The sequence below is a fragment of the Lampris incognitus genome, assembly GCF_029633865.1.
Source record: "Lampris incognitus isolate fLamInc1 chromosome 5 unlocalized genomic scaffold, fLamInc1.hap2 SUPER_5_unloc_1, whole genome shotgun sequence".
In the NCBI taxonomy this organism is placed as follows: domain Eukaryota; kingdom Metazoa; phylum Chordata; class Actinopteri; order Lampriformes; family Lampridae; genus Lampris; species Lampris incognitus.
Genome location: NW_026611071.1, coordinates 184,481 through 198,684, shown reverse-complemented (window position 1 = coordinate 198,684; position 14,204 = coordinate 184,481). Strand labels below are relative to the sequence as shown.

Sequence of the window (14,204 nt, the reverse complement as noted above, 5' to 3'; positions counted from 1 at the left end):
GTGTGTGTGTGTGTGTGTGTGTGTGTGTGTGTGTGTGTGTGTGTGTCTGTCTCTCTCGGCCCTGTGATGGCCTGGCGGCCTGTCCAGGGTGTCTCCCCGCCTGCCGCCCAATGACTGCTGGGATAGACTCCCGCGACCCCAGTTGGATAAGCAGTTTGGATGCTGGATGGATCACTTCCCCCCCCCCCCCCACACACACACAAGTGTTCGCAACCACAGACAGTTGTCCCCCCCCCTCTCTCTCCCCTCTCTCCCCCCTCTCTCCTTCGACTGTTGCTGTTTGTGTTGTCCAGGAGGTGCTGCCCTGACTTCTGCCATTAGATATCTCCAGATGATTTCAAACCTGTGAGCATCTGCATACAGACCAGTGCCACTGCCACACATGACTTGACTTGTCTTTCACGTGGGGACAGACGAAACATTACAGCTGAAGATAAAATGGAGTTCGACACCTTCAGGTTCGGCACTTTGTACAAAAGGCTATCACCCTTTCCCAGAGCCACCTCCAAGCACCCCCTTAGATGCTCTTTTAGGATTTAACATTAGTCTCACAGGCGCCATCTCCTGGATGCATGATGTAATTAACACTTTTAACCCACAGTCTCTAAACAACCTAAGGACAGTTGGGGAACAAGACCTCGGCCTGTCTTTTGCAGAGGACCGGTGGACTTCAGTTCTCGACCTAGTGCACTCCTCATCTCCTTGTGCTAGACTCGGTCTAATACAATTCAAGATAGTTCACCGTCTTCATCTCACTAAGGAGAAACGGGCAAGGATGTACTACCCAAACACTGATCCCACCTGTGACCGGTGGAAGACCACCACTGCAAACTGGCTGCACATGTTTTGGTCACGCTCAAGCCCTCAGACTTTTTGGGAAAAGGTCTTTGAATCCCTTAGTGACGTGTATAATATGACAGTTGTCCCTCAGCCCATTAGTGCCCTGTTTGGACTAAGGCCAGAGGACGCAGTGTGGTCGACTGAAATGTGCCATGTGGTTGCCTTTACTACCCTGTTAGCTCGCCGTCTCATCCTCCTCAACTGGAAGAGAGCGGGGCCACCATCCCAGACCAGATGGCTTAAAGAGATGATGTTTCACCTGAAGCTCGAAACAATCTAGTTTACATTGAAGGGGAAAGCAAATACATATGAAAGAGTCTGGAGGCCTTTTCTTACCTACTATGAGAACCTAACCCAAATAACAGACTGGATAGTTCAGAACCTAATCTTTTCTTGGTTGGAGCAGAGCTGCAGCAGTCTAATGAAGAATTAGTTTAAAAAGATAAAAATTAGTGTATTTTTATTTTCTCCCTTGTGTGTTTATGTGAATGAGGTCATTGTATATGTCATATATTTATTTGTACTTGATGTTATTTCGAAGGATGTTGGTTGGGGGGGGTAGGAGACATGTTAGGGAGCAGAGGAGGGATGGGAATTATACTGGATTTATAAAACGCCAAGTCCAATAAATGTAAGTTTGAAAATGGGGTTATGGCTCCCTCTTGTGGATACTCTTGGTACAGCAGCGGTTAGACAAAATTGAAACTAATGCCTTGCATAGATGGTCCCGAGGAGTGAGTTGAGTGGTTTGTTTTGATATCAAGCAAGCAATCAAAGTGTTATTTATACACCACTTTTAATATCCTATCAGACACGGAATAATCAGCACGCCGACACACAAATTCATGTAAACAGTTTAATTCATTTCACGAGGTGAAAATGACACGTGACTGCATTTTCAATCATCAGCCATGACAAGTTAAATACAACTGTAATGTTTTAGTATTTGTGTTACTCTCTGCAATGTAGAAAGCGGCGAAAGCTGCGATGACAAATTGCCAATATGCACATTACTACACCAGATATGACACTGAAAAACTAATGAGATGACATAATTTGTTATACTCCGTCCATGCGTCCATTCATCCATCCACTGTCCAGTCACTGTCTTGACCTTATTCGGGGTTCTGGCTGAGGGTGGAAGTCAGAGAGGAACAACGGACACGTCCATTGTCACACACGCACATCCCACACACAATTAAGAGTTTCCACTTCATCTAAAATACACACCTTTGTGCAGCGGGAGGAGAGCATGTGTAACCCAACCCCGTGCACACACAGGGAGCACGTGGATCTCCACACAGATGGGCTGGGATACACAGGGGCCCTCTGGCTGGGTGGAAGCGGTGCTGACCACTTGGTGTCCACGTCACTAAATCAAGCTGAGTAGTATTGAAAGACAGGTCCGGAGAGACCGGAGTGGTCTAAGAGGGGTCTGGACTGAGCCGTTGTTGTTCTGGCATAAAGATGTGAACAACCCTCGAGTTGTCAGGCTGTTCTCCACTGAAGCGGGTTCGACTGTACAAGATGGAATTACTGAAATCAGCTTACATGAACAAACATCAAGAGAATGGGTAAACTTTATATATACGTATATATCTGCCCGTTAAAAAGGAAAGAAAAGGAAAGAAAAAAAATCCACATTTCCGGCCATAGACAGGAATCCGTTGGATCTGTCTTGGGATGTCATTTAGTCTGAAAGGAAAAATATATATTAAAAAATGTAAATGGTCTTTTGTAAGATATGTGCAGAAATGAACTAAAAATAACACATTTTTTGAAGTCACACACACTTTAGATATCATAAGACACCATATCAACATCTTGTTTGTCTTATTCTGATTTCATCTTGGTTCTGGCACAAAACTGAACAGCATGTGTAACTGCTGTGATACCAGAAAGTTCCAGCAGGCTGGAAACACATCAGGATGGGTGCTGTCTTACGTTTTAGACCATAATGAATATGGATAAATAGTTTACCTGCATATAACCAGCATGTATTCATGTTAACAGAGGTAAATCATACCAGTGACACAAAATGCTGCCAAAGCCCTTCAGAGCCGCTGCTCATATGCTCACCTTTATGAGGGTGACTGTCACTCCATAGAGAAGGGAAATGAAGAAGAGCAGGAGGAAAGTGAAGGCCATGTACCAGTCTTCTTCCTCCACATCTTGAATAACAACATCATGCTGGTTCTGGTCAACGTACACATGGTCTAGAAGTTCTGTAACAGTAGATGATGTTTGCTGAATTAAAGACCATCTTTAATGAAATGACTGCACCACAGACATAAAACCCCTGCCCAGATGTTTCTGAAGGGACATTTTACCCCTTGCAGGGGTAACATGCTCTCACAATGCAAGTCATCTGTCATGCAGCACACTGGTGTATGTACGTAGTCCATGTGTATAAAGTGGACGACATCGCCCGTCAGAGGCCTGGACATTCTGCAGAGCTTGCAGACGGGGTCTCGGTGTGTAGAGGGTCTGGAGTAAAATGCAGAACCCCTGAAACTCTGTGGTCATAAGTGCACCTTTCCATGTGGTCCAAGTGTGTCCTACATCTGAAAAGCGTTCAGCCTACAGTCCACGTGACCGACACTGGGTGCACCCTGATGCTGATACCGCTCCAGAACAGTGTCCAGAGTCACGTGTAGCCGCCATGTTGCTGCCGGTGTTGGAGGAACAATGGCTGCCGAAACGACGGACAAGAAGTGTTTTTAATGTAGGCTATCTTTTTAACACCTGTTATCATCTTAGCACAGCTTATTACACATTTACTACACCTCATTGTTGAATATTTGATGACTAATCAAAAAAATGAGGCTGAGGTAACAAACTCAGCCTTCCGAGCCGTCCCGCTTGCTGCTCCACCCTTCTGCTGATGCAGGGAGGGCTGCAGACTACCACATGCCTCCTCCGATACATGTGGAGTCCCCAGCCGCTTCTTTTCACCTGACAGTGAGGAGTTTCACCAGGGGGACGTAGCGCGTGGGAAGATCACACTATTCCCGCCAGTCACCCCCCCCCCCCTCTGAACAGACCAACCACAGGAGGCGCTAGTGTAGCGACCAGGACACACACCCACATCCAGCTTCCCACCCGCAGACACGGCCAATTGTGTCTGTAGGGACGCCCGACCAAGCCGGAGGTAACACGGGATTCGAACCGGCGAGCCCCGTGTTGGTAGGCAACAGAATAGACCACTACACTACCCAGACGCCTCGTGAGTCAGTAAGTGTGTTAAAGTTGAGAGCAGATGTCACTGAATAATCTTGAAGTCAGCAGCCCACAGCTTGCCGGTGGCTAAAACAAGTGTTTAGCTGTAGCGTGAGTGACGTGGTGACAACAACACCTCAGTGTGCGACTTTGTTTCACAAGTTCTGCACAGCCTTGGTCCACACTTGCCGTCTTACCACAGACAGGAAAATGCAAGTCAAGTAGGGCCTAGCTTACTAGGAACCCTGGTAACTTAGGTGCGGGTAATGGGACAGGCCCAGTATGGTCACGTGATCATTACAATGATCTGTCCTTGTCCAAGCAGTTGTGTGCTGGTGTGCCGGTGAAGTCCAGAAGCCACTAAGCAGCAGAACAAGAGGCGACGACAGAAGGAGAAGGCAGCAAGTGACCGCTGCAAGTCCCACTCCTGTCCATGGTGAAGTCCTGTGGTGCAAGATGTGGTGTTGTTACAGTAGTGCTGAGCCCATCGTCCCGTTAGAGAGCTCATTATTTTATAGAATACTGAGTTTGTCCTTTATCAGGTCGACTGTGTTAAGTCCACCCAGTCTCTAAGATTTGAAGCCCTTTTTGGAAGCATTTTAACATTTTATGATTGTTTTTATTGTCTTGTTTACATTTATTATACAACGATATCTTGTAAGAAACTGGTAAAATAAGTAAAAACTTAAATTTAGACAGTTAATCAGAACCAGCACTACTTTCTTCACCCCCGAGGGGACATGGGACAAGTGGCAGTGATTAAATGATTAAATCTATACAGTTAAACAAAGAAGAAAAGAGAGAATCCAGGAAAAAAGAAAACCGGAAATCCCGAAACTGGGAAAAAATAAAAGGGAATGGAGAAAAAAGTAAAATGGGTTTTATGAGGCCCTACTACCCCACAGTGCAGAAACCCACATCTCCCCCTTTCAACTCAGAGCAAGAAGAGTTCAAACTACCGTGGCTCACGGCCGGGGGCTACAGGGACCACATGGCGCCAGTGCACGAGACATCTTTCTGGTCGAGCTTTGATATTTTGTGGGAGAACCGTTTTATCTTCTTGTGTGACGTGTCAATGAGTCGTTTACTTACTTGGTTTGGTGAAATTTAAGGCCAGTGTCAGGGTAACATGTGTCACCCTGCAAGTGTAGACTGCCCCGAGTGGCCAGTCAACAGGGGGCAGGCGGAGTCGGCTCTGGACGCTGAAGTCCCCCTGTGGTCCTCTGTGTGGCTCACTGGTGTTGTAGCTCCACAACTCTGTAGTCTCATCAAGGAACCAGCTGATGTTCACCGGTGCAGGCCTGAAACCATTTGCCAGACACACAAGCTCGCCAGGGCCATGGAGGAGGGTGACTGAAGGTGGACTCGGTGTCACTGGAGCTGGGGAACACGTGTCACTTTTATAAATGTTCTTTGAATATAGAGAATTAAGATCAACTATGTATGACACCCATGAGAAAGTATGTTCAACCCAGTGAAATGAAACCTTCCGGCTGCTCCGGGAACGCCTTTTAAACCTGATGTCTGAGTCAATAAACCTTCACCTGCACCTGCCAGCAAACGGGTGGAAAGGTTCAAGTTGTACATATCCAGTTACGTCCACAATCCCGTCCGTCTGCTCGTCCTCATAATGGTGGCCGTAACTTGATATGTATTAAGTTTAGAAATCACGTCAGGACACAGCGCTGTCGCTTGACACAACCTCTCCGTGGCATTCTTTATTTAGACTGACACAGCATCAAAGGCAGACCCGATCAAACAACCCAGAGCCCGCAGGCATCACCAATCGATCCCAGCACAATAGAACAGCACCAAATCAAATGCAGCACTGTCGATGTGTGCATACATAACATTCCCCCCCCCCCCGGCAGGATTTCAAACATGAAAGGTTGACACAAAGTCCTCTAGGTGGCCAGGGCGTAAACGTGTGCGAACAGGTCGCGGGGCGGCCTGAGGTTGGGCAGGCCGAGGTGGGGAGGGGGAAGGCAGGGGAAGCTGAGGCCCAGGAATGTCTGGGGCCCGTGTAGGAGCTGCATGAAGCCCCGGGGCGTCTCGCCATGCTGAGGGAATGGCTATGGTTGTGTCACCAGCTGTGCGTGGCGGAGCTGACACCTTCCGTAGACGACTGGAGTGCCACCGAGTGCCATCGCTGAGGAGGTAAGTGGCTGGGCCCAGCTGACGGGTGACTTGGAGAGGAGAGGACCAGTATGAAGCCATTTTATTGTCCCTGTGGGGCCTGCGGACCCTGACCCAGTCTGACACATTGATGTCTGGCACCCTGGTTCGTTTTGACTGGTCAAACCGTTGCTTCATCCGCGTCTGCTGACGAGTGACTGAGGCTCTGACCCCAGAGGGAGGTGCCTGAGGTGTGGAGGGGCGGAGCCTGTCAAGGGGCATGCACAGTTCCCGGCCTAGCATGAGAGAGGCTGGGGAGACGCCTGTGGTCGAGTGCTGTGTGGCCCGATAGTGTAGCAGAGTGTGACGGATGGCCTGCGTGAAAGAGCACCCTTGGGCCATGTGTGCTCTGAGGCCGTTCTTCAGTGACTGGTGAAAACGTTCAACGCCGCCATTGGCCTGGGGGTGGTAGTACGCAGTGCGTATATGACGGATGCCCTTGCTGTCGAAATAAGCAGTGAACTCAGCAGAGACCAGCTGAGGGCCGTTGTCAGTGGTGATGGCCTTTGGGAGGCCCCAGCGAGAGAAAAGAGAGTCCAGGAAGTCGATGATGATCTGTGAGGTCACAGTGCCGGAAGTGGTGAGTTCAGGCCATTTTGAGTGTAGATCGTAGGCGACCACCATGAAGCGTTGGTGGTGGGGAACTCCATGGATCTCACCACAAATGTCCAACTGCAGGTGTTCCCAGGCCTGAGAGGGCCAGGCGAGAGGTTGCAGGGGAGGGGGAGCCTGGTGGCCGGTCTTGCCACTCACAAGGCAGGCAGAACAGTCCTTCACCAGAGCCTCAATATCTCTGTCTATCCCCGGCCACCACACCAGGTCTCGGCAGCGCTGTTTCAGTTTCACAATGCCCAGGTGGCCTTCATGCACCGTATTCAAAACACGTGCACGGAGAGCAGCTGGGACCACTGTGCAAAACCCACGTGCCACGCAGGTGTCGTTCCAGCAGGAGAGCTCCTGTCTGACTCGGGCGAACGCAGCCAGCTCCTCTGGGACCTTGTGAGGCCAGCCGTTCTGGATGTAGGTGCGGAGCTGGGAGAGGACAGGGTCCTGTTCGGAGGCTGCCCTCAGCTCCTGCAGAGAGACAGTGGCCTGGAGGGGTGTGTGTAGCATTTGGACAATGTCCTTTTCCACACAGTCAGTGTCCGTCTGTGGAGCTGGGGTGGAGACAGAGCGAGAGAGCAGGTCGGCGACAACATTGTCTCTGCCTGGGGTGAACTGCAGGCTGAAGTTGTACTGGCGGAGGCGGTCAGACCAGCGGTGCAGCCTCAGGGGTTTGTGGCCTGTCCCAGATGTGGACAGCAGCGCTGTCAGGGCCTGGTGATCTGTCCTGAGGGTGAAGGAGCGGCCATAGAGGTAGAGGTGCCACCTTTCACAAGCCCAGATACAGGCTAACGCCTCACGCTCACCCACGGAGTACCGCTGCTCGGTCAGGTTGAGGGCACGGGAGGCGAAGTCAATGGGCTTCTCCACACCGTTCTGGGTTTGAGACAGCACGGCCCCTATCGCTGTGGCTGATGCGTCACAGGTCACAAAGGTGGAGCTGGAGATGTTGAAGTGAGCCAACACTGGTGGTGAAGTCAGTTGAGTCTTGAGATCACGCACAGCGTCACTGCATGCCTTTGACCACACCCATGGCTCGTCCTTACGCAGCAGCTGGCGCAGGGGGGCTGTGGTCGCAGAGTACTGGGGAAGAAACCTCAGGTAGTAACTTGTCATACCCAGGAAGGAGGCGACCTGGGCGGCCGAGCTGGGCTCAGGTATGGCCTGAATGGCGTCCACGTTGGATTGTAGTGGAGTTACACCGCTCGCTGACAGCCGGAACCCCACGAACTCGATCGCTGGCACAGAGAGGACACATTTCTCAGCATTGAGAGTTAGCTTGTGCTTGGACAGGGCTGCGAAGACCATGTTAAGGCGCTTGTCGTGGATTTCACTGGTGGGCCCGTGTACCACTATATCGTCCAGATAAATGGCCACGCCCAGTATGCCAGCCAGCACGGAGACCATGATTTTCTGGAAGCAGCTAGGGGCGGAGCTGAGACCGAAAGGCATCCTGGTGTAGCGAAACACTCCTGCATGTGTCACAAAGGCTGTGAGGTTTCGGCTGCTGGGGTGGAGGGGCACCTGTAAGTACCCCTGTCTGAGGTCGAGCTTGGAGAACACCTCAGAGCCATAGAACTGAGCAGTGAGTTCTTCTGAGGTGGGCAGTGGATACTTATCCGGGACCACTGCCTTATTTACTGCACGTAGATCGACGCAGACACGCAGGCCCCCCGACTTCTTCTTAGCCACCACGAGGTTTGAGACCCAAGGTGACGCGTCCACCGGTTCAATGATGCCAGCTTCCAGCAGTTGTTGCAGCTCGGCGGAGACCCCATCACGGAGAGCCAACGGGATGCGGCGCAGTGGTTGGATGACAGATTTCACAGCAGGGTTGAGGAGAGGTTGATGGGTGAAGGCGGAGAGGCAGCCCAGCCCCATAAACAGCGATGGCCACTTCTGCTGCCAAGGTGTGGCGACAGTCAGGATTGCTGCCCCCCTTGTGTCTAAGAGGGAGAACCCCAGAGCGGAGAACAGGTCCAGGCCCATCAGGTTGGCCCCACGGCGTGCCACATGAAAAACTGCATTAGGCACCAGCTTGGTTCCATAGCGGACAGTCAGTTGGAGAGAGCCAACCAGATCGATTTTGGAGTCACCATACCCACAGAGGACAGCTGAGGGTGCGGACAGTGGCAGTGAACCGAAAAATTGACTGTAGGTATCAACATTCAGGAGAGACACACTTGCACCGGTGTCCAACAGCAGGGGAATGCACACATCATTAATGTTGACTGTGCATGATTTGAATGACACTGGCGCAGAGCTCACCTTGTGAATGACGGCGGTTGAAGACTGGGGGGTGTGGCCCTCTGACCCAGCCGGGGAAGATCGACAGACGTTGGCAAAGTGATTGTGCTTACCGCAGCTACAGCATGTCTGGCCACGGGCAGGGCAGTTCTGAGCCCTTGAAACATGAGACCGAGATCCACAGTTACCACAGGACTGTTGAGGGCGGGGCCGAGAACGCCGTCGTTGCAGTTGCAAGACGTCCCCAGTGGAGTCGGCGCCCGCCTCGCTCTGGCTGGGTTGCGTCCCGAGGGGCAGCCGTGAGTAGAGGGAGGAGTCGTTGGCAGCTTGACTGGAGGTGGCCACTTGCTGTGTATTTAGCATAGCAGCACACTCAGCTGCTACCTCAACCTGTAGTGCGATGGTAATTGCTGTGGACAGCAGCAGACCGTCTTTTTCCAGCAGGAGAGTCTCACGCACCTTTGCGTTGTTGGTGTGTTCGATTAGCTGGTCGCGAACCATCTCGTCCTGAAGCGCGCCGAACTTGCATGAGCTAGCTAGCCCTCGCAAATTAGCTACGTACTGCTGCACAGACTCACCAGGCAGTTGGTGTCGCTGACGGAATATAAATCGCCGAAGGAGGGCACTCTGTGGAGCAGCGAAATGGGTGCTCATAAGTCCCACAGCTTCATCAAAGTTTGTGACGTTTCCCAGAGTCCCGAGCACACGATGACCCTCTGCTCCCAAGCAGTGTAGCAACAGAGCCGTCTTCCTAGCCTGGCTCACGTCGTCGAGCCCTGAGGCGATGATGTAATTTTCAAAACTATGTAGCCAGCGAGTCCATGGTACCGGAGGCTCGCCAGGTAATGCCAGGAAGGGGGCAGGTGGTGGGAGGGAGACATCAGCCATCCTCGTCGCCAATATTAAGTTTAGAAATCACGTCAGGACACAGCGCTGTCGCTCGACACAACCTCTCCGTGGCATTCTTTATTTAGACTGACACAGCATCAAAGGCAGACCCGATCAAACAACCCAGAGCCCGCAGGCATCACCAATCGATCCCAGCACAATAGAACAGCACCAAATTAAATACAGCACTGTCGATGTGTGCATACATAACAATATGTACAACTTGAACCTTTTCACTCGCTTGCTGGGAGGTGCAGGTGAAGGTTTGTCGACAGTTGTGTGCATGTCGTTGACATTGATCCATGGCAAATCTTGCAGGCATCGCGGAAAATATGCCACTGTCAATAGCACGTGCCAACAAACAGGAAACTAGTATGACCACTGCAGTAGAAACCGGAATCGGCACTGTGCAGCTGTCCAGGTCGCTGCTCCACCCCCTCTGCCGATCCGGGGAGGGCTGCAGACTACCACATGCCGCCTCCGATACATGTGGAGTCACCAGCCGCTTCATTTCACCTGACAGTGAGGAGTTTCACCAGGGGGAGATAGCGCGTGGGAGGATCAGCTAATCCCCCCAGTTCCCCCTTCCGCCTTGACAGGCGCCCTGGCCGACCAGAGGAGGCGCTAGTGCAGCGACCAGGACACACACCCACATCCGGCTTCCCACCTACAAACACGGCCCATTGTGTCTATAGGGACGCCCGACCAAGCCGGAGGTAACACGGGGATTCGAACCAGCAATCCCCATGTTGGTAGGCAACGGAATAGACCGCCATGCCACCCGGAGGCCCTGTTATATCTGCGTGTAGTTTGAAGGTACGTTGAACGGTGAGTTTAGCCTAGCTTAGCTCAGCTGATGGATATCTACTTGGACCATTCGTAGAATGAAGAGAAATGGTGAATGGCAGGCTAGCGAGTAACAAGTATGAACACTCGGTTTCAGAGAAAGTGTGTTTCCCTTCTTTTAAGAGGATCCCGGTAGACCTGCAGCAGCTGAGCTCAGCGAGGCCAGACTCCCTGTCAACCTACCTTCACCCTGCAAGCACAGCCACATGCACCCACGAGTTGTCTGACTTTGTCTAAGTAGGATACACAATAGAAACCCTGGAAACCCAACTATTCTTTTAGACAACTGTACATTACAAGTGCTGATGCTTCCTTCTACTAAATGTTATTATTTACTGCTTACCAAACACAGGTTGTACTGTGCTTTTGAATAGTTCCTCATATGACTCGTGTTTTACTACACAGGAATATGCAGCTTCCTGGTCCCTCTCGGACCGCCGGGATATGTTCAGTCTGCTGTTCAGTGAGAAGGTGTTGCTGTCTGTGTATTTCCAGACAGGGCTGATAGTATATTGTAATACTGGCAGCCTCAAGGCGTCCTTCTCCCAAAACACTAAGATGCCAGAGGGGGAAAATCCAGTCACAAGGCAAATGAGCGTTTCCATGTTTGAGCCCGGCAGGTCCGTGTCATTCAGCCTTGTTATCTTCACAAATGGTGGCTTAGGATCTTTTGAAAGGAAAAAGGAAGACAACAATGAGCAGAGTATTTTGCTCTTTTCATTTCCATCATTTCATTTATGGGAGCACAAGCGACAGTTTAGATAATGGTGAGGTATTAATGCAGGGTTGATTATTGATGCCACCCGTTTGTCCTGCAATATTAAGGCCCTGGTCACACCAGCATTTACGACAGGGATGTTTCCCGCCAAAACCAACTACTCTGAATGAAACTGTTGCTATCAGTGGATTTGCATCCGGTAGCAAAGTAAATTTCTCGATGACGTCACGTAGAGTTCAGCTTTGGGGAACTCTGACATGCAAATTCACACCGTCAACCAGTAGCAGAACTGCTTGGACTGCGTTGGCATCTGATGGGGCAGTGGCTAGTGAGGATCCAAAATGGAGGAAGCTCCCTGTTTCACTAGCGTTAAATCATCCAGTTTTAACTATTGTGCTCTGCCAGAAGATAAATTACTACACAAGATTAATGCAGCGTGGTTTGCAGTTGGTTGTGAAGCAAGACTGGATGGTCTCACCATGTTCCATTCATTTCACTGTGCCGAGTGTTTTTTGGTCAGCAAGTTTGTTCCCACAGGAGCACGCAACATTCTTTTGCACTGCCAGTTTCTGGTGTGACCGGGGCCTGAGGCTGCAGGTCAACTGTATGCTTGTGTTGGTAAGGATACCTCTACTTCTGCTTATGTGCGTCTCGTAACCCTGTGTGGAGCATAGGTGCTTCCCCTCACAGGATACTTGTGTATATGTGAGCCAAGCCTTTGCTGATACGTTCAGGAAGCTACGAATGGTCTCCGTCCCATTGTCGTGACTCAGCCGTGGTTCAGTCAATGCCCTCTGAGACTTATTTCCACCAACTTTCCAAGTGATGGAGAAATCTTCAAGATTTTGACCAACCAGAAGACAGGTGAAAGCCAACTGTTCATCTGTCTGCAGTTCCTGGAGAGCTGGACCCTGAATGAAGACACCAGCTTTCCGAGATGATGCTGCTGTTATTGAAAATAAAATAAAAAAAATGTTCCTTGTCAAAGTGAACAAGACTATGATGTACATGTCTGACTGGCATATCATTAAATAAAGACCAAATTATATATAAAATACAGCTCCTTAATAATGGATGACTCATCGTGGAACTCTTATTGATCATGAAAATACATTTAGAAATATTCTGAATGTACAGTTATAAGTGGAATTATAAACACTATATTTTCATATTTACTTCGGGGTAGTGACTGTTATTCTACAGTTAGTGTAGGTTTTTACTTCCCTTTTTGTTTCACTTTACCTGAACAGAAGCCCATTTCATCGCGGACAGTTTTATTTAAAACCTTGTCAGAGACTTCACAAGTAAAGACCACTGCTTTTGTCCACTCGTTTTGAGGCACACTGAGATGACTGATTACTGCCACACGACCGTCTTCACCTAATAAGATGTCTTTAGTTGATGCCGATCTGTCCTGAGACCCAGAAAGCCATTTGATTTGGGGACTGAAACCCCAGCCAATGCACAAGAGTTTCTGTTGTCCTGAGTCTTTACTGGGGACCAGAAGAAGCTCCATTGACAGGTCACCTAAATGTCCCCACACAAAGTCATAAATTACTATTGAAAGAGTTTGACAAAGAGACATTGGACACCAACAGACTAAACACAACTGACAACAGAAGTTCAGCTGGTCACCTACCAAAAATCCGTCCGGTTGAGTCTGATACCGAGCTGTTGACGAAGCCTTGGTTCACTTTGCAGGTGAACGTGTTGTCTTTTCCCTGGTGGGTTTTTGGAACTGAGAACTGGAGAGTGGTTGAAGTGAGGCCTGTGGCTTTGGAAAGATCAACAAATTGTTTTTCAGATATGTCACTTCCGTTGGCCTGAAAGGTGACGTAGAGGTCGCTAGAGGAGAGTTGTCTGACATCACACTCCAGCACGGCATCGTCTCCATGAAGCAAGTGTGGCAGAGATCTTCTGATCAGCACCGACGGGGCCCTGTCCGCTGTAAGCCCTTTGAAACAAACACAGGGGTTGCTGCAGAGTTCAGTTGTATCAAATATCACATGAACATCATTTGGTACAGGTGACTTACTTATATCCACCGTCTTTTCAGCTGGAGGGGAGCAGGGGTGTTCAGCCCTACATGTCACGCGACTGTACGTCATCCACTTGTCTGTGGAAACAGTCAGGTTGCTGCTGAAATAGGTCTTGCTGCCGGTCCGGTTCGGCACGGTTCTTGTGGCTGAGATTTCTTCCCCATCGACATGCCAGGTCACCTTGGCATCATAGACAGTCTCAACCACACACGTAGCCGTCACCTCAGGCTTTGCCATCATCACTGTTTTGAAGCTGGGGGTCTCCAGGTGAATGCAAGGAGGGGAGGAAGGGTAAACTGCCAAAAGATCACTTGTTTAGCGAAGTCGTGTTTATCTGACTCCATAACAGCCATATCATATCTTTAAATCTTTATATCCAGTGGCAACATCTCTCATGATTATCGTTCAAATCATTTGCTGGTCAAACGAGTCAAAAATCAAGTTAATTTAACTTGAGAGCATTGATCAAGTCAGACCAAACATCCTGGATGTTACTTCTTGTAACTTCTTATCTTTAACTTCATCAATCAAACATGCATTTGCCAAGCTCAACATCTTCTCTCTGAATGTTTAGACTTTTGTCATCAGTTGTGTTCTGCTGACGCCCCTAAATGTACATTTTAAAGGAG

At 49.9% G+C, this 14,204-nt stretch overlaps 1 protein-coding gene across 1 annotated transcript in view; it reads right to left on the bottom strand.

Annotated features, from left to right (window-relative positions):
* Nucleotides 1–1,741: 1,741 nt before the first annotated feature.
* The window catches only part of LOC130131911 (uncharacterized), a 114,339-nt gene continuing 101,876 nt past the window's right edge, over nucleotides 1,742–14,204 (bottom strand). The window contains exons 10-17 of the mRNA XM_056301643.1: nucleotides 13,572–13,871; nucleotides 13,176–13,490; nucleotides 12,779–13,063; nucleotides 12,165–12,488; nucleotides 11,162–11,485; nucleotides 5,152–5,439; nucleotides 2,920–3,065; nucleotides 1,742–2,358 (exon numbers count right to left, since the gene is read on the bottom strand). Coding sequence (XP_056157618.1) covers nucleotides 2,329–2,358; nucleotides 2,920–3,065; nucleotides 5,152–5,439; nucleotides 11,162–11,485; nucleotides 12,165–12,488; nucleotides 12,779–13,063; nucleotides 13,176–13,490; nucleotides 13,572–13,871 — 2,012 coding nt within the window. The 3' untranslated portion in view covers nucleotides 1,742–2,328. The remainder of the gene's footprint in view (nucleotides 2,359–2,919; nucleotides 3,066–5,151; nucleotides 5,440–11,161; nucleotides 11,486–12,164; nucleotides 12,489–12,778; nucleotides 13,064–13,175; nucleotides 13,491–13,571; nucleotides 13,872–14,204) is intronic.